The sequence below is a fragment of the Parambassis ranga genome, chromosome 2 (assembly GCF_900634625.1).
Source record: "Parambassis ranga chromosome 2, fParRan2.1, whole genome shotgun sequence".
NCBI classification, from domain to species: domain Eukaryota; kingdom Metazoa; phylum Chordata; class Actinopteri; family Ambassidae; genus Parambassis; species Parambassis ranga.
The window spans coordinates 31,306,300-31,331,576 of NC_041023.1; the positions used below are offsets into that span (position 1 = coordinate 31,306,300).

Below are 25,277 nucleotides of genomic sequence, written 5' to 3' on the forward strand. Positions count from 1 at the left end.
TACTGCTAGTTTGCTGTAAATAAATTGATCACAAACATTTACTTCATAGCTTAGCACCATCTTTGCTGCCAGTGTCCATGGGTCTGCTCACTGTTGACATCTGTCTGGCATATGGGAACTCTGTTGGGTCATCCAGACGAGCACACTGTCACCCGCTGCCTTCTGCTAACCTTTTTATTTCGTCTTATCAGCACCTTTCTTCATCAACAATCCCCGTATCCCACCTTTTCCTTTTTTGTTTTCTAGAACAAGTAACCTTCTCTTTCTTTACCACGCCAGAAGAGGTTTTCTCTCTGTTGTAAATGAGCCATTATGCTCCGCCGCTGGATCCAATAGAAGAGCTTTGAAAGACAGATCCGGTGCAGGATACGCAGAGCTGCACAAAGAATCCAAAAGTCAGTCATCATCTGCGGTGATTGGCTGTTGTGCTCACTGAACTGAAGAGAACAGTGAAAGACAAGGGTGAAGCACAAAAAAGGCACCCTCCCGACTGGAGCACAAAGAGGCTCACCATGATCATCTCAACATGGCAGCATATCATCTGTGCGTATTGTGCTCTAGTGCTCTTGACTTAGCGGCTTTTATAGAATACTTTACGTGTGGATGCAGACTCTGAGCGCCATTGAGTTTGGAAAAAGTGCAAATGTAATATATTTCCTCTAAAGTTGAGCTCCTCTTCTGGTTGGCCATTTTTCCTCACAAATGTAATTCACTATTTTGTGTTAAAATTTGGCCAAATCCACTTTGACACATATGAGACCCACTTCCACATCACTTTAGCCTCCCCCTAGCTTTCCAAGTACTGCACTAGGAAGGACAGTGAATACCGCTGTGGGCACTGAGAGCTCTCCTCCAAAGCCCAAATGGCATCACAGGCCCTTTTGTGTCTGTGAAATATTGTCAGCTGGGCTCTTCCATATGGTGACATCTGCCTGATGGGACCAAGATGCCACATCCTAACACCTTCCAAAAAAATCTCTCCTTTAGTTGGCTTTGATGGATGACTCGTGCAGCCACAGCACTTTCCCCAGCCACACACTGGCAGAGTGCACCCGCTCATACGGAGGTGAAGCCACGCGATCCAGCTGCAGCCCCGGTATCTGGGCCGTGCCATGTGCAGCTCAGCTATGAAAACCAGTCGACGTGCACAAGCTAGCTAGGCAATTACACTTCACAGCCGCGCCCACACCGGACTGTTTTAACATCTGGCATGCTTGTTTTTGTGTGTGTGTCTCCGTGTGCGCGTTTGAGTGTGAAAGCCAGCTTATCGGCTGATATAATAAGTTACAAAAATGTGGTACACAATTGAATTTGTTACATGAACCGTGGCTTCTCTCTCATTTGTTTGTGTTCTTTCTTTAAAGTTTTACACTCATGCTAATGTTTCCCTCTGCAAACTGGTTTGTTTGCTGCAGGTGGCCAGGGTTGTGAAACATTTTGTTCAGTGTCTAATCTGTCTACTTAGATGGACTGCCACTTGAACTTTTCAAGGTCCATACTTCCACTTTCACTGTACACCCCAACCCTCTGCCCTATGACTCACCACTAGTTCATTCAATGAGTCTAAATGGCTGTTCTAGCAGAAGCAGTCAATATGCTCAACACTGCACATTGCCTCCCCTCTTCTTCAGCCCTCGTGTATCCGCTCTGTACTCTCAGGGTGTGCGTATGTCTTCGGTACATAACAACCATTTTATATTGAAAAAAACAAGAATGTGATGTTCATACATGCGATTGATGATGGTGATTATGGCTGGACAAGAAAAAAACAGAGTAGTATACATGTGACGGGTTATTAAGAGCAGCACAGCTAAAGAATAATAATTATGAAGACAAAAATTAAACTCAAATATTATTTTTTGATAAATCAACCTTAGACATGAGTGTATATGTCATTACCCTGTTCAGGATACTGGCCAAGTTGACATCACACCATCCAAGTAATAAATGTAGAGCATCTGCTACCTTACATCTAAAGGAGCCAGGTCGAGGTAGTTCGGGCACCTGATCAGGATCCTGGGTGTCTCGCCTCCTGGGCATGCCCAGCTGAAAGGGAGCCCTGAGGTAGACCCAAAACTTGCTATCAATTCTGGCTTTGTGAAGGTAAAGAGAAAGTGGGGAAAATGATGTCTAGAATACAGAGAATTTTTTTTTTTTTTTTTTCAATTTGCTAGCATTAGCTTTACAAAGCACTGTTTGGGAGCTTGGTATTCGGTAGGTGAACCACGAGAAGGTGACAGTAAACAGATGACTGATGTTGAAGGTTTTCCTTGTGGGCTATCTGTTCTCATATTCCAAACTGGATCAACATGGCTGTTTAAGAACATATTATGCATAGACCACAACATTACGTAATGAGAAGCTTCATGACTCACAATGCCAGCATCTCATGGTGTTACCTTTCAATAAAATGATGTCAGCTCCTTATAGAAAATGTTTGATAAAAAATGGAAATGACCAATCCTGTGGACACATACTAGAGGTTAGAAACATCTCAAACACTAAAAGTGCCTTCCTGTTTACTCTGTCTCACTTGTGACTCTTATCCTAACCTTTGATTTTCTACCACAAAAAAATAGTGGGATTTGCTCTCCTTAAGGCATCCTGTGAATGCACTTGATTGTAAATTGCTGCTGCTTGGCTGGAGGCTAGTTGGCTCAAGGAGGCATGATAGCCTCTCATCCTGAGTGACTCTGCCTGTGTGAGTTGCTGCATTAGGTGCGAAGTGTTGCCCTGCACATGGTGGATAAAGCAGTGACCCCAAACACTGAGCTGTGACGTCGGAGGCTCCCTCGTGCTTCCCTCACATGTTCCACATCCCCTGCGGTGACATAACTGCTCTGCATGTGTTATCTTGATCCAGTTGATCTTTAGAGAACACGGTGTTTCTCACACCCTGTGTTGTGGAGAGGCTGAGCAAGGGCCCCTCTTAAAAAATATGAACTTTAAGCAAAAAAACTTGGAAATTTCCATGTAAGCGGGTAATAGGAATGTCTCCTGGGGCAGAGCAGGTTGAAAGGATGCATTGATTCACCTTAATCCTTTAAAATCCCATGTGTGATGCAGTGATGTGATATGCTAATGACTCGTCTCTTTCTGCCCTAGGTGACAGAGTACCTGAACAGTCAAGAATCTGCCAAGACTGCCAGGGTAAGTCCCATTGTCTTTCCTTTGTCTTGCAGTTTTTTCTGTCGCCTCCTAATAAGTCTGCGAGAAATCTAACGGTGCCAAAACAACAATACATTAGAACACTAATTACTTTTTAGCAGCCTTCGGAGAGAAAGTGTCCTTTCTCTTTGCTACTTTTTCCTCTTCTTTCTCAAGATGTCACACATTAAGTTGGCAGTCACCATTGTCCCATATGGATTGCTGCCCACAGTCTGTGCAGGTCCATACTGTGAAAATGGGGGTGGGGATGTGTGCAATAGCATGCTATGGGGATAGAAAGAAGGAAAAGTGGAGAATGAATAGGATGCAGCATATAGCACACGGGGCTCTCCTGTTAGGATGTTAGAGCTCTGACAATAATAGTCCACTGAGGAGGACTTTCCAGTGCATACTCCTCTCTCTCAAAGATCCATTAAGTAAATCCTGAATTTTTTCCTGCACTAAATGGCTCAGTTAAGAAATATCATCACTTGGGATGCTTTGATATGACAACAACTTCACTTGTCTATAGACAACAAACTATGGGACAGCCCACTTCTCATGCATGAGGAATTTACTGTTGGATCCTGCTGCACATATGGATCCTGCTGCTGTGTAAAGGCCTTAAACAGCTAGCAAAAAAGTGTTGCTACAATTACAATATGCCTTTACTAACATCACCAGGAGCAAATTTGTTTCACTTATGTTAAGCACGACGGCTCAAGTTTCTCAGTCCGTCCCTCCCTGTGCTCTTTCTGTTATCTGGTTGTAATACAGCATGTGCAGACAATGAGCCAGTCAGAGGTGGAATTGACTGTAATCACAATCAGAGTCACTGCCATGTTTTCAGGGTGTCAGGGAGGAGCAGAAAAAAAAGCCGTGGAGTAGGGAAACGGAAAATGGCTTCATTCATTTCATTCATCCTAATAACTAGTGCTAATTAGCACTGTCGCTAATTAGCTATGAATCACAGCATTAACAGCTGAGCGCTCCTGCTTCTGAGAGCCAAAAAAGAAACATCCCCTGTTCCTACTCACACCTCCCAGCCTGGACAATTTCTATCACAGCTTAAAGGGCCGCCGATCCAAACTACACACACTCTGTGCCAAATACGTGCCGCTATAAGAGGAGAGACATTTAGCCTGGAAACGCATGTGGCGGTTTATGAGGCGATGCAGGAGTGTCGGTGTAATGAAAATAGGAGAAGTAATAGACTAGGTGGTATTTGAGGCACTGTGGGCTTGCTGGATGGGCAAGCACAGAGTCAGATTAAATGGTGATGATGATGATGGCGCCTTCCAATTGGACTGTGAAAGCGCTGATCTCGCTCTCTCATTTAACATGTAATGTATTTCATCATGGTCAATAAAATCTGTCTCTGTCTTCCGCATCAGCTCAACATTTGGCGCTACGGAGACTTCCGTGCGGACGACGCTGACGAGTTCGGTTACAGCCGTTAAAAAAAAGAAAAAAGAAAAACAAGAAACAAAGAAGAAAAAAAACACATCGACCATCCTGTAAACACCATTCCAAAGACCAACATGGCCGGCAAGCGATGCATTGGACAGATGATGAAACTAGACGACAAGCATTGACTCACTCTTTCCTCCCTATTTGACATTTTCATTGCTCCAGTCTGGCTTTTATTCTGCTCATACTCTTTATTTTCTTCCTCCTGCTAGCTCCTGTAGCTCCAAATAGAGCATGCTAGCAATGCTAACTAAAAAAAAAATCACCTTTCATTCTTCCTTTATTCTTCTAATTGGCCACTGCCAGCTCAACCAGCCTGCACTATTGCCAATCTGTGTTATTTGCCAGGGTATCTTCTCTGCACACTTCCTGTGTGAATGATGATAAATAGTTCTGTATGTGTTTCAGCCAGTCATGTTCTTATCCCTGCTTTTCCCTCTTTACTGAAAGGGACCGGCTGTTTTTTGCAAACAAATGCTTCCCTGAAGAATTCTTGTAAATGTGACGATATGTGGAAGGTGTAAAATGCTTTATTTAGAAGAAGCACTGTAGGTGGAGCCACACAGACTTAAAAAAAAAAACTAAAGGATGAGTTTATTTTTGCCTTTGATGTATACTATCTGTGTGATGATGACATTTGCAGATGTTTTTGTGGGGAGTGTTTTGTCGTTTATTCACTATGTCACATTTTAATGACCAGTAAATAAATATGGACGCCTTCATGTGGCATTTTATCATCTCTTCTTCTGTAAAGTTTACATTCTAAGAACGGTAATGATCCTGTCTCTGGCAGTCTTCTTCTCTTTCTGTCTCTGTATGCCATAGCAGATACAGTGTTTGAATTTGTTTCCACGTAATGGACCTTTGCATTCTAATAAAAATCTGCTGAATAAAAATAAGCAAACTAAAAAGTGATTTTGTTTTCTTTCTTTTTTTTCGTACACAATGGAAGAATGTTGAGCCTGGGATTTGTGGATTGACTGATTTCTACAGAGAAGCTGCTTGATTTTAATAAAACATTAGTGCCAAAACAGAAAAGCACTTCTAGGCAGATAAAAGGTTCTGTTTTGATACTGACAGGTTTTTTCACTAAAAGCTGGATTTTCTTTCACAAAATGTTAAATTAGCAATGCTAATAATGTTTTTTAACCTGACAAAGTTTGAACTACTTTAACCTTTATAATTTATCATGAATTTAGATCACTGCTTCTAATATGCTACCACACAGTGGCAAATTTTTACACAAATCAACTTTTTACACTAATACATTTTAAGCAAGTTGTGTTGTGCAGAAGTGCGGCTGCTGAATTCGAATGAGGTCCGTGTTTTAAATGTGTTTCTGTGACCTCACTGTCTATCACTCACAGTGGGTGTTTGCAGCACTGAAGCGCTTCAGTACCTCAGACGTGTGATTACTGAGAGAGTAGAGGGTGACGTTAAAGAACATCTACTGTATGTGGAAACATGGCTTCCACAGTTGATCCAATATTCCACTAGTACTAAGAAGCACTTGCCGCCCACAGATACACGATACCGCTAGAACTCTGAGGCTGTGGACACACATGTCTTTGTAAAGACTAGGAGGACATGCTAACAGACTGGCTTCGGCAGATTTTTTGCATGACGATGGGGGGTCACACACTTAACAACTGAACCTGATGAGGGATCACAGACTACAGGATCTGTCAAACCAAATATAGCCGACTGAACACAGCCAACTCTGTCAACAGAGACAGTTTACAAACAACCGCACCAGCTGGTGGCGTAATGCAGCAATTTGTTGTTTGCCAACCACCAACAAAATCAAAAGAAGTAAACAAACACTGACGACAATCGGCTCGCCGCTGCTGTTGTCTGTGCAGCTCCCTAACAGAATTTGGTGCAGACTACACGTCCACAGTCCCCAACTAGTGCAGATCGTTGCAGACTCGGCCCGACAGGGAATGGTTAGTTAAATTGTGCAGTGTGTCCCCAGCCTGAGCCATGTCTCTGCTGCGTTTGTGTCTCCAGCAGCCAGTCATCAATCTCATGATGCAGCCTTTGTAGCCCAGAATGGACCCTCTTGCTTCAGTCCTCAAAAATAACGTAACCCTGGATCTCTGCTGATAAACACATAGTTCTAACAGATTATAATGCAGGTTGGTTGATGGATGATTTTTGTACCAGACAAAAACACCACAGTTGCTACAATACCCATGTTAAATGCATAAAAATACGGTGTTAGTAGGCATCTGTACTACAGCTTCTGTTCATGCTCCATGGCTCGTAGTGCATCTAATGTCACTGTGTAACTCCACAGTCTACAGAGGTAGACACAGCTGCAACACAATACAAGTGTTAAATTACCCTATTCTGTAATTATACTTTGGTTATAAAAATGCAAAAACCTAACTCTGTTTTACAATTAAAATGACAGTTACCATGGCAACAATCATTTCTAAGGGGGGTTTGTGGGTTTAGATTAAAATTGCAGTGAGCTGTTACTTCTCATTTTTTGTGCTTTTAAATGCTGCTTTTAAATCTAAATGTAGCGCTCATATCTCGTTTTCTGGATCATAGACTTCAACCATTTTTTTTCCATGCAGCTACAACCAACATGATACAGTTAAAAAGGGCCATAATGACGCGCTCATAAACATTTAATATGATCTGCCATATAAATAAATGCTCCATTCCACATTAAATGACTGTTAAGCATAGAGGACTCGTGCTTTGCCAAACATAATCTAAATCGTTACCTCCTCAAATCACCAGTTACGGCTTAAAGGAGACTTCGTGAAAATGTTCACACTAGAATGAAGATGCAGCCGCAACATCACCAAGGTCACCCACATGAAACAGACGTTTACACCCCTGTATGTCATCATCCACATTCTGTGACTCCGATCGTTGTTGACATGAATGAAGCACATCCTTCATTTACATTGGAGATGTATGTTCGATGTTTTCAATGCCAATGGACGTCCATCATATGAAAAGCCTTTCAAGTGACAGATCAGTGTGTGAAGTACTGAAACCACAGCGAACAACACACACACACACACACACACACTCGATCAGGATCAGGTCTCTCCTTTTAACTGCATTTGATTGCAGACAGGGATTCACATGGCGAATCACCACATTATTTACTCAACCATATGGGCAAACAAGCTGCTGATACAGCACAGTATAAACGCTTATCATGGCTAAATAAAAAGCTGTCACATGCCACATAATGGTGTTATTTAAAGTCCCCATGAAACCAGCAGCAGAGCCCTAATTGTTTAATGAATAAAGCAGCCACAGCCTGCCCTGATTGGTCAGTCCCTGTGGTCTGAGCCAGACTAAAGACACACTACTGAGTGCTACTGGGAACTACTGCCCAGGGCTAACTGGTTAGCATGCTAACTTTAGTGGATTAAAGGAAAGTGTACACATAATTCCCTGTTACACAGATATCCGCTAACACGCACCAGAAGCCAGGAAATGCTGGCCGTCGCCCCCCTAGAGATCGAGCTCTCCAGCATCTTATTGTGATGGCAAGCACACGCCTAGCTTCGGGGACAACAAGTGTGATCTACAGAGAATTCGGTAGCATAAAACAAAACATGCAAATTAATTTTAGTTGGACTTTAATATGAAAAACAAGTGCGGCAGGAACAAACAAAGCCGCTTGTTTTCCACTTGAAATCAAACACATTTTGAAGGAGTGACCAGAGGTAGTTATTGCAAACTGCCTTGAAAGAGAATGACCATAATAGAAATGTACCTACTTAACATTCAAATTGTGTTTTTCCTCTTTTTTTTAAGCCTCTTCTGCCTTGGAGATATGTTTTTCAATTAGACATGGCAGCCGTATTTTTATTTTATGTGACTGTCTTTGTGGCTGTTCTACTATTCATGAGTGAACTTTGTATTGTATCTGTTATAAAGGTGTTACAGAGCCAGGTGTCATTAAATTATTCAGAATATGTGTGTGGAATAAAGTAAAAAAAAAAGAAAAAAGTGTTGCCTGCACGCCTCCCTGCTGGATGCCAGTCTTCATTCTGAGGTGCTATGCTGCAGTCAGGAGCCACCAAATCAAAGATGGCCTGAGCAATTTATCACCAGTGTTCATGTCCAATTACAAGAGTTGGGATGAGAAATATGCTCTCAGGGCAATTAAGAATCCTGTCTGTGCTGTCAGCTGACTCATGGACTCCAAGAGACGACTTTGTCTTTTAGATCCATGTCCTTTCTCTGTCTTTTTTTGTCACAAACGATTCATCGCCTTCCACTTTCTCTCCCCATTTGCCTCATTGCCTTTCCTCTCCCGAGCTGATGAGATAGCTACTGAGCTGGCGTACTAAAAGAAGACAGGGAAGGAGAAGAATAATGGTAAGATATGAAAAGTGGCTGTCTGTTGGAGTTGTAAGTTAAGCCTTCTGATTTCATCTCCTCTCTGTTTGTAAAGCTGTCATAGTTGAATCTACGCCCGGCCGACCTAACAGCCAGATTACAGAGAACTGTTGTCAGCAAATTGTTTGCTTAGAAATGTCGATTATTCGGCGTCTTCCACAGCATCTGAGGCAGCCAAATCAAAACTGTGTCAACAACAATTAAACCATGAAATGATGCCTTGTTTTTGAAGGGATTTGTAAGAGAAAAGCAGCCATCACAGAGGTCCTTTTTCAATCAGGCAAATAGTGCTTTACTGTGATCTGTGTGTGTGTGTGTGTGTGTGGCAGAATCAATGATTTGAAGAGAACAATCAAAGCAACTGTAGAGAAATATCTTTTTTTCATGACCACTAAAAGAAGTTTTTGCTCTCAGATTTACAGTTGAATACAGTGTTCATTCAGTGTCCTATCACTGTTACATCACTTAAGGCTGTTCCATACTCGCCTGCAACAGCGTGAGATGTCCGGCGATGAGTTGTGAAAATGCAACATTAAAAGTAACAATAGCAAAGATTCAGTGTTTGTGCCTTTATGACCACATTTGCACATCTACTGTGTTCCAATGTGCCTGCGATACTTCAAACTGTCCGGTGATGAGCTGTAAAGATGCGACATTAAAAGTAACAATAGCAAAGATATACAGACATTGTTAACGAGCCTATTATGCCCGGGTATGTAGGAGTATATAGAATGGTAATAACAGTCACCATCTGGTATGTGTGAATGGCTGTCTGGAGTTATTGGTGACAAATCACCCTGACTTGCCTTTCTTTCTTTCTTTTATTGCTCATCATGCAAACCCGGTATGGTCTTATCTAAATCTGTTGAATCAGTGCTGTTTATACACCTACCTATATACCTGGAGAGGCTCTTGCGCTTCTCCACTTTTATCACGCCCACAATAAATTCCGACCAATCACAGCATGGTTGCCGCACAGCCTTGAAAGACAAAGTTCGGCCCGGACCCTGTGCACAGGAGTGCGGATCAGCGGGCGGTCAGAGACAAAAAATGACATCATTTTGTGGGCGTAACGTCTGCACGGGGGAAAAATGTCTTTGTCTCGCAGAGTATGGATCCAGCTTTAAAGTGAGAGACATGTTTGAAATATTTAAATGATACTTGTAACGTCAGTTATGCATGTTTTGTATTATAAATGTGTTTTAACAACACACCACTGGTCACAGAGCAGAATCTGCATCCCACACTTTTATCATTTCAAAACATATAAAATACTTCATGCACTGTCCCAGTGATGGATTATTGTCTTTTTTATTCTAATAAGCTGAGATCAGGAGCTAAATAAGATGTTTTTATTTGATCATTTATAATGTCGATGTGCTACTCTGAATTGTTAATTTATTGTTGGCGCCTTCCCTCTTTAAACATATTTCCTGGCTCTCCTCCTGTCTTTGCTTATCTCTCAGTAACAGCCATCCTGCCCTCTGTCCTCCAGTGGTCCGGTGTGAGTCCAGAATTTACCTGCTCTGGTCCCAGCTCACATTCAGCTTTGCCTGAATATAAATGTATTTGTTATTGAATGGAAATCTCTCTGTAAAGGGCTTCTCTTGTAAGTCTGGCAGTTATGAATGACACTTTGTCACACATGACACAGTGCTACACACACACTGCCAAAAGACAACACTGCAGTTATTGGGAGGTGGATTGGTATATGAGTATTTTTCTTTCATTTTATGTTTTACAATAAAAAAATCTAGGATACGTTTAACGTGGAGAACACATACATATGTTCAAGTAAATTTAAAAAATGTTATATTATATCATATAATATGCCTAAGAAAACCTTGCATTGTCATGATTTGTTCTTTTGGTTATTTTCCTGTGTTGTCATTTATTTCCTGGTTTCTTTGTTATTTTGTAGTTCTGGTGTTCCCTGTGTAGTTCTGTTTCTGGCTGTCTGCTTTGGTTCTGTCCTTGTTTCCTGTTTTATTTTGAAAGTCCTGCCTCCCTTGTGTTCCCGCCTTTTGTGATTGTTTGCCCCATCTTAACGTGTTCCCCGTTGTCTGGGCCAGATCGTCTTGTTACATAATGTTTTGCTGAGTTTTTTTTTTTTTTTTTTTTTTTTTTTGGTGGTTGGGTTTTCTTGGTTTAGCTTTGCCTGCGCCTTGAGTCCTTGATTTTTTTACCTCTTCATTATTTTACAGACAGAGAACTCAAATAACTAGAAAGTAGGAACTCATTTGTCAACATGCACCATTGTGCATGAATTAACTCTGGAACAGAAGCCTGTGAAGTGTTTAGTAGGCAAATGTCCAATTACCTCAAAACCCTTACAGTTTGGGCACTTTGTGTTAAAAGGCCAGATTAAAGCAGAAGCTTGGCACTTTAATGGAGAATCCATTATTGTAATTTCAATTTAACTGAGCCTGAGTGACAAAAATGTGTCCAAAAGACTACATCTTATTACATTACCACTGTAAAACAACCATAGAGTACTGCATCTGATTATATATTACATAATAATTTAGGCATGAATCAGATTTGAAACACACTTAATAGTAACAGTTACAGCCCTGTACAAATTGAAACAGGTTGAAAACTAGGGTTGGATGTAAAAATGAGGAAATCGATGTGAAATCCACACAATAGCTTTTATTCACCTTTCTAGATCTCCCATTTTCCCCCAGTGAACCTTCTGTGAACTTTTCCATCCAGACCATTGTGTTATTACATGCTCACCAGCCAGCAAGTTCCTGCTGTGGGACCTCGCCCCCCTGGAATCTGTGTCCACTATAACTGGTCTCACAGGGGTACTTCTATCCCACTCAGTTATAGAGCCCCACAGCGTGTGTTTTCCTTCATCATACAATATTTAAATGATTTTTACACTCACTGTTGTCATAACCGCTGCTCATAGAAGTGGATTTATTAATAAAAACCCTTTTTTCTTGCGGGCAGCTCTATTGTACACTCTCATTTTTTTCTATAATAAAGTGAATTTACTGTTTTGAATACACAAAGGACAAAGTGAAAGTTAATCCTTAAAATAATCCTTCAAAATAAAAAACTTACTTGAAGAATTACTGTTTTGTGAAAAATACCCTGGAGAGCCATAAATTCAGGTTTAATTAGGTAGACGTTGTCCAGAATATATAGATTTAAATGTAATTCCTTTTCAGTTTCCAGCATAATCCTGCTTCTTAACATTTCACCACCCCAGAGTATTTTCTTCTTTCCTGTAAGCTCCTATTACAACCACGGGTCCATTCCATTGTAGGTCCCAGATAGAGATGAAGTTATTGTTAGTGGACACAGAAATGGGGATTTGTCTAATTTAATTAAAGCTGTTGAGCTATCTGAGCCTTGCTTTTTGTGCATTATATTCACAAGTACATAGAAAAGAACTGGGTTTATGCCTGGAATTCTCAAAACTAGAGGCTAATGTTTCAAACCAGTATCTTCTTTTAGTATCACTGACACACAGAGAAATCAGATCACAGCTGCACACTGCGATGCTGACATGCTATGAACTCACACAGTAAACAGATCCTTCTGGATGCCCTTCACCAACAGAGGCCACGCTCTGATCAACAGCAGCACAGTGTCCAACAACTTCAAAAGGCTGTGTTTATGTGAGCGCTGATGTGGGTGTGTTTTCGATGAAACCAGAGGTCTAGTATGACCCCTTAGTGCAAATACAATGCTCTGTCAGAGAGGTCACAGAGAAGGATTTTGACAGGCAGGCTGATCTTACTGGGTAAACAACAAAATTGTAAAGCATTGACAAAAAAAAACAAAAAAAAAAACAAAAACGACAAAGTGTGCTGTTGTCACACTTTTATATGCCTCATTTCTTATTATCCATTCTTTAGTTAAGGTCTCCTTAACTAGCTAACTTTCATTGTGTTAAAACATACCAAAAAGTGCTAATCAATCCAAATGTAAAGATGGAAGTCAGGACAAAATATGTGATCATAAATGTACATAACATGATTGTGGAATTTGAGGTAAGGATGCTATAAGCTGGGCTGCTAATGGTAGGAGTTTGGGTCAGAGCTCTCCTGTTATATCACAGCTGCAACTGGCAAAGAAACATTTTGTATCTGTAGAGAAAAACAAAAGCATAAAAAAGGCCGACATGAAAAAAAAAATGGGCCAAACTCTGTGACCCGGTGACTGACAGAGGAAGAGGAAGAAACAGCTAGAAAAAGCTATGCTGTCTTTGTCATTCCCACCCACCCTGCATCATTTGGATGTGAATTTAAAGAGAAGGGAACTCCGGAGTCTTCACTAAGCAATTAAGTGTTGATCCATGGAGATGCACTGATCCACTTGGACGTACAGTACAGTAGTCTATCATTGCTTGAATGTGACACTAATGCACACGTCTATTGGCTGGGTGGACATTACATAATCCACTTATGCACCATCAGCTGTCAGCGCTGTATGAGTGAGGCAGGTGCAGGTCCTGGTGGATGGTGAAAGCACTGAAGGTTTTCAGTGGGTGAAAAGAAACGGGGAATAAGAAGGACACACAAATTATGTGATTCCTCCAGGTTTGGCATTCTGAAAGAACACAGTGCAATTTAAAAAGAAATCCCCAAGGAGGTTGAGCAATAATTTGTTCACAGATACAAAGATTCCTCTGAGGCTCTGAGAAGCAATAATAATCCTGATAATAATTATCTGATTGGACTCTGCAGACATCATTCTCCTTTGTTGAACTCATTTGTGTATTTATAGGCATGTACTGTAAGTGTGTGCGTGTGTCTACCTGTGTGCCTAGACATCTTTATCTTGACATTACCAAATGGTGTGCTGTACTGTATGCACTTAATTGGATGTAATTTAGCTATTAATTTGTTACGTTTCTGTCAACTGACGCACTCCGTTTTGTGTGATAATGTGAAATGCATGTAAGAAGTGTTTAATCAAAAATCAACTAAAACAAAAGACTGTAAAGAAATAACTGCTACGGCTAACCAGACCACCCAGCCATGCTTAACATGATCAATGAAGCAACTGGCATTCAGTACATGTAGAAATCAACCAAAAATCAACTTCATACTGTATTGTATCAAACAAATAAAACAGAAACACTTCACTTCATTTATTTATTCAGGGAAAACAATCCAATCCGCTGATGTTTTGGCTCATATTTATGCAGAATACATATAAATTGGATTACATCCGACTGTAGCAGACTATGCTGCAGGTAGGGTAGGAGATTTTGAAAACTCAGTGAGAGTCAGCCAGATTTCGAAAGTAAACACACGCCCCTTTCTCTCGGAGCTCACCCCGAAGCCACGCCTCCCAATCACATGGATGCGCATTACCTGAAGACGAGCTGAAGTCTGTGACTTCGGCCATCATGCACGTACCTCTCTGGTGCGCGCAGAGCAGGAAGAGAGTGACAACCAGCCAATACTCCGCACAGGGTCCACCCGGAGGATTGGCTGATGTTTTTAGTGTTTTATAGCTTCCACAGATGATTAATATTCTTCATTTTAATGCGAAACTGCCGAACTAATCGGTTGCTATCGGATTGTAAAGAGAAGTTACACTAATTTAACAAAAAGTGCATCAGAATGAAATCTCCTACCCGACCTTTAAGCAACAAAGAACACTGCTATTCAGCAAGACAGGTTGTTGGTGATGCGACACAGTTTGACTGTCATTTGTAATTGCTGGTGGAGTAAGGGATTGACTCAATAATTCATGAATATAAGATTTCTAGTTTTAGTGCAAGTTGCCTATTAGAAGTACAACACATGATAAAACTAACCTCAGTGTCTCTGAGAAAGGTACACAACACATTTACCTGTGAATTGAATGCAGCAATTTATACTTTGTTGTTTAGTTTAGTGGGACAATAAAGCAGATCGCAGACAGGGGTAGATTTAAAGTTTCTTTAATATACCAAAGGTAGCTCAGAAGATAATAGTTCTTGAGGTGGAGGAAAGGATGAGTGAACATGGTGAGATCGGAGTCCTGGAGAAAACAGTAAAAAAGGATTCCTGATTATTCCTGAGCACCAGAACACTAGCAAAAATCTTAGTCTCAAACACACACACTAGAAGGGTGTAATTCAAAAGAAAACAGTGTTACAATCCAGTGCTGAAGCAGAGCCATGCAGAAGGCCCAGGTGTGCCAGCAGCCAGCTGATAGGAAACCACACCCAGCCACTCTGAAAGGAAAACACCCCCAACCAAGAGGCAGAGCAGTCACAAGCATGAGTCTATAAACAAAACAAGTATGAGTCCAGACACAATTGTCACCATGTTCACCTCTAATGTTGTTGTTCACTGTTCATTACTTCAGTATCTCTGAAAAGTGCCTAAAAGCAGATTAGTGGTCAATACGCAGCACATCTGTTTAGGGAGGGCTTCCATGACATTTCATGAGGCAGCTGTAATTATGTGCCTCATGTATTATTTAACACAATATACCATCAGCATTCTTAAATGGCTGCACCTGTACAGACACCCAGACTTGAGAACACAAATTAACCTGTGTTTGATTAGCGAGCTGTATGCGCTCTGTGTTGAATGCTAAAACAGCAGTGGAAAAGGAGGGAGGGCTGGTGGGAAGTAGACACGGTTGAAGCACAAAAGAGGCCACACACACACACACACACAGTAAAAACTGTGCCTATCTCCTCTGCTGTCTTCTCCTTTTGCACCTTGATGGAGGAACCCCTCCACTGAAGTGACAGTACACACCAGAGGGTGCGAGGCTCGCTGCCGGAGCACGCTGCCCGCTTGTTTCCCTGAAGCTTTGGACTACTTCCTGTTCAAGCCAAGCATGCACAATGCAAGTACAGGACACCCTCACACACATTAGAAAACCATACGTACCTAACAATGGCATCGCAGCACAAAGGCATACACACACACACTTTCTTATTACCCTCAAGCACACTCACTGGCATGTACTGCACCATATGTGCATATATGTGAGCTTCCTCTCACTTCTGTCCACCACACACACTTTCTAGTCACATATCTATCTTTGCCAGCACTTGTTTCTCCACTGCCATCGCTCCAAGCTTACACGTGCTTGCCAATCCCATAAACCACCAAAGGAATACGCTATTATCGAGTGGCATGTCGGTCCTCTGCAGGGCCTGCTGTGGTTTGCAAGTTTTCTCTTGTAAGTCCTACTGCTCTGGGGGAGGCCTCTGCCCAGGAACACTCCCAATCCAATCCAAAAGAAGAAGAAGAAGAAGAAGAAGAAGGAGAAGAAAAACACCATTCCCTCTTCCCCTGAAGGGTTGTATGCAAGCTCTTGTTGTACTGTGCCAGCTTCATGCCATGCTAATGCCCTGCAACTCTTGAGATGACGCTTGCCACGGCAGGTGGCAGCTGGGGACATCACAGGCCTTCAAGTGAGCCTCTTAGTTGGAAATCTGCATGTTGAAATGTAGCGCGCTGACATAGTACGGTTACATAACAGGTTCTACACAACACTTGTCAGCAGAAACACTCTGAATCACTCTGGTGATACTCCACGAAGAAGAGTGACCTGAATGCGGCAGATTTGCCTTTTAAAGTTTTATTTGTTTTCTGTCCTAATAAAACTAAAAATCCACTATTCCAATGCCAATACACATATGGGCATGTTCTAGTCCCTCCAGACTTCAAGCAACTTGGAAGCAGACCTGCAACTTTATTTACAGTTTCCCATCTGAGCTATGAGCACAGTTGCTGTTTACTGCGAGAGCCTCCAGAACTCATTATCTAGCCCTGAATTTGACAAAGAGCGCATTAGATTTATTGTATTTATCTTGTCATGGTGGCTTCCTTGTAATTTCATCGTGTGCTACCACAACCAGCCTCGCTGTCTGAGTGTATGATGGAATACAGAGCTCTGTTATCGCTGACAGACACCAGGCACCAACCAGTCATGTGTTTGAAATGTATTATCTGCACATTGATACTTCCAGCCAAATCAAATCAGAATAAAAAAAAGAACAAGAATTTCACTTATTTTTTTTTACCATGTTCCTTTTAATCTTGTGAGGCTGCTATAATCCCCTTCTTGATCCAATTTTAAGTCTTTGTCACCATAGCAACAGGCTCTGTTGTCAGGTGTGCATTGAAATGCGCACCCCACCCATGGCTATCAAGAATTTACATAAATAGCCATTCCACCACCAGCTTGTCTGTTTCCGTGGTAACACCAGGTGATTCTCCAAGGCAACCTCCGCCCACAGAGTAGGTCTGCTGCAGTCCTCTGCTCTGTAAATGTAAAACTCGACGGGTCCGGTGTCATTTTAATGAGTAGAACACATCCCTGAGAAAACACAGCACACTGTCTAATTTTTGTTTTTTTTGGCAAGGACTCTGCATTTCTTTGTCTTTGTCATGACAAACTATTCTGACTAAAAGGCATTTCTGTCAAGCTAAAATGTGTTTAACTAACATCAGTGTCAAGAAATAAATACTAACAAGATGAATAATAAGATCATAACATCTGTCAGTAAGTTGGATAACAACCAAGCTGTGAGAGATCAGCTTGTTATTAGAAAAATGAAAAATGTTAGTGTGGCTTTTTCTGGCTTATGCGTCACCATGACAACCATCTTCATCTTTTTCTCTCATCAGTCCTTTAAACAGTAAAAGAAGGGACACATGCTGTTTTTTTATCACTGTGCAAAAGGTGATGTACTCTAAGATGTTAAATTATAAACTGGTTTGATAGGTACTGAAATGACTCAGCTCTGACCAGGACCCAGCAACAGCAGTTTTTAAAAGGTAAACTTTAGATTGAAAATGCAGTCTGTAATATTCCTATCAACGGTCATTCAGGCCATGCCTCAGCAAATGTTCAACAAGTGTCCAAAATCACTCCCTAATCCCTAATCACTATATATGTCCAAATATAGTGCTCTCGCTCTGCGTGGTAGTATAGAAAGCAGCAAATGTAAAACGTCTGTGATCCTTTCGTCTAGACTTACTGTTCTTTTCTCCCAGGTCACCTGTTCTGGTTCCCTTCCCTGTGGTGGCTGCTTCCCTTGGCGTAAATTTACCTGCTGGTTTTTGAATCTCCTTTTGAGGACGCCTTCAGTTGACTTGAAGCCCACGTGGAAGTGTCAAAACGTCTAGTAGTTCACGCCACAACCGCTGGGGGCTGGCTCCAGAAGCGAGTCATTTCCCATAGAATCCCATGTTAAAATGGCCAAGTTCACAGCAGAAATAAACATGTTTGCAGTCTGGTGCAAAAAAAAACATTCTGGTGAATTTTTTTACAACTCGTTTTAATTATATTCTGACTGAAAATTACGCATAATTACGGGTAACGTCAACAAAGCTTTGTCCATAGTTTTTACTGTCAATGTTTTCAACCAAACCTGTAATAAACCTTCATGTATTGTGAGCCTGCATGTGGACACGTGCTTTTACCTGTAGATAAGATCCTTTGTATGTTATTATATTTCTGGTTGTATGTACATTGACTGTAAATAAAGATGGACAAAATGGCAGCTGTGATGACACCCAAACACAGCCATGCCCCATTATGCATTAAGCTATTTACACATAAACTGTGTAATTGCTGTAAAGTTGTAAGTAAAAAAACAAGGTCGGTAAACAAGTAATGCCTCTTTAAAGTTTTACAGACTTTCACAGCATTAAAGGAAGTTACGTGACAATTTGATCCATCTAGATTGACTTCCCCAAGTCTGAACAGGCTCTTATTCAAACGACACGCACCTCGTTGTTTGTCTATAGGGTCTATAGGGGTTGACAACCCTCAAGTAGCCACTGCAGTTTTCTTTTCTTTTTCAGTTTGATGCCTCTAATGCCAAAACACTTTCCAGTAGAGAATACTCAGACCTAAATTTAAGCCATGCACAGCATGACTCACACAGCTTCCTTTCAATTCTCCTAATAGTTCTGGCATTTGTTTGTGAGGGTAAAATATTTCCTGCCCTCTGTCTGGCCTCAGCTTTGATGGGAATGGATATATTGCGGGCTGCTATAATACCCAAGCCCATTCTGAAGTAATAGAACAAGAGAGATGAGCAGAAGTGGCTTCTGCCTGCTTTAACCACGAGCAGTCTCAGAGTTTATCATGCCTTACAATGGCTGAGAAAAGAAAAGATTAGGAGCGCAAACACACATTAAACTTAAATTACATCAGCATGTCTCTCTTGTCACCACTTCTAAGTCGTGTCTGCCTGGAGGGCGAATTAGGTTTACCTTAATTCTAAAAGAACACAAATTTTGTTCTTCTTCGTCCATCAACAGGTTTGTGTGGGCAAGTGATTACAGGAAAAATAAAGGTTTAATGGATAAAGTGCCTGTCTTGCTGCTCCCTGCTGAACATTTAGCATCATTACCACTCGCCAAAAATCCAGGTAAATAAGCTGTTATCATAGTTATGTCACAGAAAGACAATTAAACCTACCTTGGCAGCAGCTTCCGTCTTTCATGCCTTGGAGTATCCTTGAATCTTTGCCTTTTGATTTCTGACATTAAAACTGTCCCCTTGCCATTTGTTATGCATATATTAGCCTTTACATGATTGATTGAATTAATTCATTATTTTTGCTGTTTTTAATCTGCTCCAGAAAAAAAAAAGCCCGTAGGTTGGGGCTGAATAGGAATTACCCGCTGGAGCATAGCTAATTACTAAGCATTAGCATATGCAAATGAGTACTGTTATCTTGTGTACAAAATGTTGCTTATGGTAAACACTGGCTAATCACTTTAACGAGTTTAGCTGTTTAAATGATGGTAATTGCACATTGTTTAAACAGATGGGCTTGATTCACTGACGAACCAAGGTAGAGGCAAGAATCTAAGATATTCCTCTTATGTGTCCACTCTTCGCTTCACCTTGGCTTCTGTATTTAGTGCTGTAGGTGCTTTGATGAAAGGACTGAAAAAGGAATAAAAGATGTGTTCTGCCGTCAGGAAGAGACGTTGGTTTTTGCTTTTAAAGTGGTGTCAAGGAAGTTCGATTAACTTGCACCTCACACTGACGCACATCTTATGAAAGATTTGTGTCACGCTCGTGTGAGAATAATACCTCAGAGATACTTGAAACATCATTGTGTTAACATCACATTCCACATCGCACACAGCATAATTATTTCATACATTTTAGAAAATAGACACATTCTGAAAGTGCAAAACACTTTCCTCTGTCCAATCAACACATTCATTTTACAATCATTTAAATCACTTTACATTATATATTATAATATATATATTACATACCGTATTTTCTGGACTATAGAGCACACCTGTATATAAGCCGCATCTGCTCTATTTTAAAAAAAAAGAAAAGGAAAAGACTAGGGATGTCCCGATCAGGTTTTTTTGCCTTTGAGTCCGAGTCCGAGTCATTTGATTTTGAGTATCTGCCGATACCGAGTCCCGATCCGATACTTTCAAGATTCTATATATGATCAATAAACTTTAATTTCTAAAGAACATTTAACACTGGAAAGGCCCCCAATCATCAACATTATTATTATTATTGTTATTATTAATGATATTAATATTAATGTTGATATTATTATTATGAGTAGTGGTAGGCCTATTACCATGGCTTATCTGAGCATAGTCAATGGAGTTAAATCAAACCAACTAGCACGTCATGAGCAACAGAGCCAAACAACACGCACTCTCTGGGAGTGGGCTCACCTGTATGCACATGTGCTTGTGTGCGCACACGTTTGCATGTGTGTATGCGCATCAGGCCGCTGCAGACAGCTGCAGTGAATTTTACAAACACCACTATGTAGACAGAAACACAGAAACTGATAGCAGAGATGGCACAAGAGGACTGGGCAAGAGAACTAGAATGGGTGGCGCTGCAGCGAGTGCCGCCAGTGAGAAGGCAGAGAACTTCACTCGTACAACGCGGACTCTCTCTGAGAGCAGGTTCTATACATGAGCAGGTTTAGTGTCGTGGTGAATTGTGGCAAAGTGTTGAAACGGTGATGAGCAGCTTCACAGCTCCCTGTGTTGCTGCAACGTCCAAGCCCTGCAGCGCTGTGACGCACCGTGGCGACGCAGACAGCGAGCTGACCGTGGTCTGCTCAGAACATCACGTAAAGGTTACACAATAGGTTAAAAAAATAAGAACTACCTGTTGATTTGACACATTATAAGACAGAATCCGTGGGCCATATAAAGTCCGACGGCCTTTATACGCTACGACGCACCGGAGTGACGCCTTTTGTCATTCAGTCTCTTTGGCAGCGAGAGGGAGAGAGAGAGAAAGATAGGAAAACAAACCAGCATGCAAATGTTATTTATCGCGGCCGAAAAACTTAATTTATCGTGCAATTAATTGATTTATTGTTTATCGTGACAGGCCTAGTCAAACCCCTACACTACAGGAAACAGAGCCACCCTGCACAGAAGGCGTTAACTTTGAGAGCCCTAATAAATATATATCCGAGTCCTGATCGGGAGGTAACATCCGATTCCGATCGAGTCTAAAATCACGTAATCGGGCCCGATTTCCAATCACGTGATCGGATCGGGACATCCCTAGAAAAGACATACAAGCCGCACCAAGGCTATAGGCCGCAGATATTTATTTTGAAAAATTAGATATTTACTGCATGTACAGAACGATTTTGTACTGAAAATGTACATGTATGTACCTGAACAGATTCTTTCCGAACAGTGCCTTTTAACACGGCAGCAACTTTGCTGATTAAAACGGAACAGAACCAAGAGAAAATAACCGGTATTTATTTACCTTAATTTCTCCTGTGTTTTAAGTCACTTTAATCATTTTCACTGAAACCCATGAAGTGTCGGAGTTGAACAGCCTCAGAAGCGCTTCGTCACATCTGTCTCCATCAGTCTCGCTCTCCATGTCACTGTCATCCTCCGGTGAAGTTAGCTCTGAAGGTGCGCCACTCTCTTCGCGTAGCAGTCCAGCCTTTCGGAACCTGTTAGTGATGGTGGATTCTTTCACAGCACTCCACACTGTTAGGATCCACTGACAGACATCAGAAAAGGATGCTTTTCGCATGCGGCCGGTTTTTGTGAAGGACTTCTCACCACTTGTCATCCAAGTCTCCCACTCAACCCGGAGTGCAGCTTTAAATGCCCGATTCACACTTATGTCAAGTGGCTGCAAATACTTTGTTGTACCTCCAGGAATCACAGCTGGAATGGAGTTTGTTTTCTTGATCGCTGCTTTCACAGAATCTGTGATGTGGGCCCTCATGCTATCCAAAACAAGCAGTGCTTTTTTCCGGTGAAAAAATCCTCCCGGGCGCTTACCGTAGCACTCCGTTAACCATTCCTTCATTAGGCCTTCCATCATCCACCCTTTGGTGTTAACTTTGACCACTATGCCTTTCGGGAGTTGTTCTTTCGGCATAGTTATGCGCTTAAAAATCACCATTGGTGAAGCTTTTGTCTGGATGCCGTGCATGCCAGAACGCAGGTGAAGTGCATTCTCTCGTGGCCTGTTGTTTTCAACAACCCGAGGCACCTATCTTGTTAACAGTCCTGGTCAGAGGCAGATCAAACGTCAAAGGTACTTCATCCATATTTATGATGTCGTCTAGTCCGACGGAGTTTTCTTGTATCTTTGTTTCAACGAATTTGTGGAAGTTTTCAACTTTTTCCTGATAGTCAGGAGGGAGTTGCTGACAGATAGTGGTCCGTGCCCTAATGGACAGGTTTTTACGTCTCATAAATCTGAAACGCCATGACGGCCCAGCTTTGAAATCCTCAATATTCATTTTGCGGGCGATTGTTTTGACTTTCAGTAGGATCTGTACAGTCGATAAACCTCGGCCACCTGCTGTGTGTTCACCCAGTCTTCCAGGACCTGCTTTTATGTCCTCTGAAAGCTTTTCTCGACTTTTGGCATTGCATGAGCTCTTCTTGCTGCCGCCTCCAACATCTCACCATAGATTCATTGATGCAAAGCTTGCATGCCGCAGCACGGTTTCCTTCCTGGATAGCAAGCTCGACGGCCTTCAACTTAAAACTTGGATCATATAAACTTCTTCGTGTGGTTTCCATGATGAAGGGGCAAGGATTTGTAAAATCGTGCGTGTTCTATCTGCTAAAGAAAAAGTAGTGTAGTTTATTTTTCTTTGAATTGCTTTTTCGTCTATCTTTTTTTTATTCTACTTCCGGTTACTTCCGGTTAGAGCGTCCCTAGCGGTGGAAGAAAAATATTCCACAGTATAGCCGCAGCTTTGTATAAGCTGCTTGGTTCAAAACCTAGGAAAAAAGTAACGGCTTATGGTCCAGAAAATACGGTATATATTATATATACTCAAATTTTTTAACACAAATGGTGACAAATTTCTAAGACAATCCACCTGCCAAAAAACTTAATGCCAAAAAAAGGTGCAGTTCGTCAAATGACCACGGGAGGCTAGGTCAAAAAGTGAGTAAATCCCCATAGCCTGCTATATTGAAAAATGCCTATTATTACAGCATAGGTAACAAACACATTCACACTACACTGTGCTTTTAAACTTCAGGAAACCTTCAGGTAGATTACACCTTCTTTATAAACAATGTACAGAAAAAGTATGAGGTGCCTTGCAAAGGCATAAGAGATATTAAAGGTAAATGTAATAACAAAGTCCATCACTTCAACAGATGAGAACTATTACATGTCTAACAACTGAAACTGAAAAAACTAGAGAGAATGCTGTTGTCTTCAGACTTGATGGTAATGTCAGAGAAGAGTCTGACAAAAGCAGTCGTCGTAGTTTATCAGTCGAGGATGTTGCAGTGAAGAGATCCCTCTGGCAGAACAGTCTCTGTCCTCAGAGGTTTGAGCTTGGTGGATGACAGTGGACAGAGAGAAGCCCAGGGGCAAACTGAAGATGGCCTCGCGCGCACACACACATTTTTCCTGTACACTGTCCACCTGGTGATTTAAAGATACACTTTCTCACACTTTCTTTTTTCATTCTGTGTGTGTCTGTGTGTGCAGGAAGTACAAAGAAAGAAAGGTAGTCAGACAAAGAGAGAATAAATGCTCATATGTCTCTCTGAGTCACCCTGCAGACCTCTTACAGAAAAGATACAATCATTTCATCATGTCGCACTGAACACCCACCTTATCTCTTGCTGTAGGGAACAGGGTGAGTCAACCCCACCAAAAAAAAGAGTAAAGAAAAGAAAGAAAGAGAAAGAGAGACCATTTTGCTTTCTAAAACCAACTCATTTGATGATACAGAAAATCCATGGCAATAACTCAGCCCTCTGCAGGGTTGGACTTTTACACACTAATTGTGAGCAAATGGTTCATACTTTTAGTGGAGTGGAGAGTAATTAAAATGTGCAAGTTTCATTTCAGCTCCTGTAGGAAAACATAGCTGGTATGTGGCTTTTGGTTTAAAACACAGTCTGTGGGAAAAGTAGTGGGAAAGTAGTGAAATAATTAGATGTTCTCTGTTGTCTTTTTGAATTAAGGACATACAGGTTCATCATTTTTGTCAAGAGCCCATGTAAGAAGGCAGTGGGGGACAATGAAGTGCCCTTTGATTCAGGTGTCCAAGTCCTGACAATAGTGTTTGGGTTTTACTTGTTGTTAACTTTCATTTTTAATTGCGGATAGATATTCCATAAATAATGGCTGCTTGAGGTTAGGCTCTGAAAACAAGGTAAATGGTTAGGTAATGATCTTACAACGAACTCAAACACATTTTCCAGCTTCTGAAATACAGACATTACGTTATGTTTCTCTGGTGGGGGCGGGCTGCACAGAGAAAGTCTAGAGAGTGAAAAAACTGTACCACATTCCTGATATTTTGTCCCCATTAATCATTTAGACCTAAAAAGATGGAAAAAATACAGCCTAGGTTTTAAAAATACTGTAATCATCTTTTAAATCTGGGATTAAATTTCCTTGCGGACACCAGAGACATGAATTTCAACATCAATTTTTAGTTTTCAAGTCAAGGCAGTCAGTGATTTCCTGAGCACAGTTCATCATTATCCTACAAGTAATTAAAAAAAACTCTCTTACCTTTACATGGACTCAGTTAAAGCTGCTGTAAAGCTATTTGCATATGTCACAAAACAAAATCATACCAAACACAGCCAAACCTCTGCAGACAGATTTAAATAAAGCACCCAAACTTCAACATTTTTGACATTACCCTGACTATACAAAATTACACATGAGCTAAGATCACTAATGGATACCATATGTGTGTGCTGTAAAACACACCTGGAGGTATACATATTCTCACAGCATGCTGTTTTATTTATAATATAAAGATGAGAGACTGAAAGATTGGTATGAGCTGCAATACGTCACAGCACTGG

At 41.2% G+C, this 25,277-nt stretch overlaps 1 protein-coding gene across 1 annotated transcript in view; it reads left to right on the forward strand.

Moving 5' to 3' along the window:
- Window positions 1–4,640, forward strand: part of snd1 (staphylococcal nuclease and tudor domain containing 1) — a 161,903-nt gene extending 157,263 nt beyond the window's left edge. The window contains exons 23-24 of the mRNA XM_028422360.1: window positions 3,106–3,150; window positions 4,542–4,640. Of these exons, the coding sequence (XP_028278161.1) occupies window positions 3,106–3,150; window positions 4,542–4,607 (111 nt within the window). The 3' untranslated portion in view covers window positions 4,608–4,640. The remainder of the gene's footprint in view (window positions 1–3,105; window positions 3,151–4,541) is intronic.
- The last annotated feature ends 20,637 nt before the right edge of the window (window positions 4,641–25,277 follow it).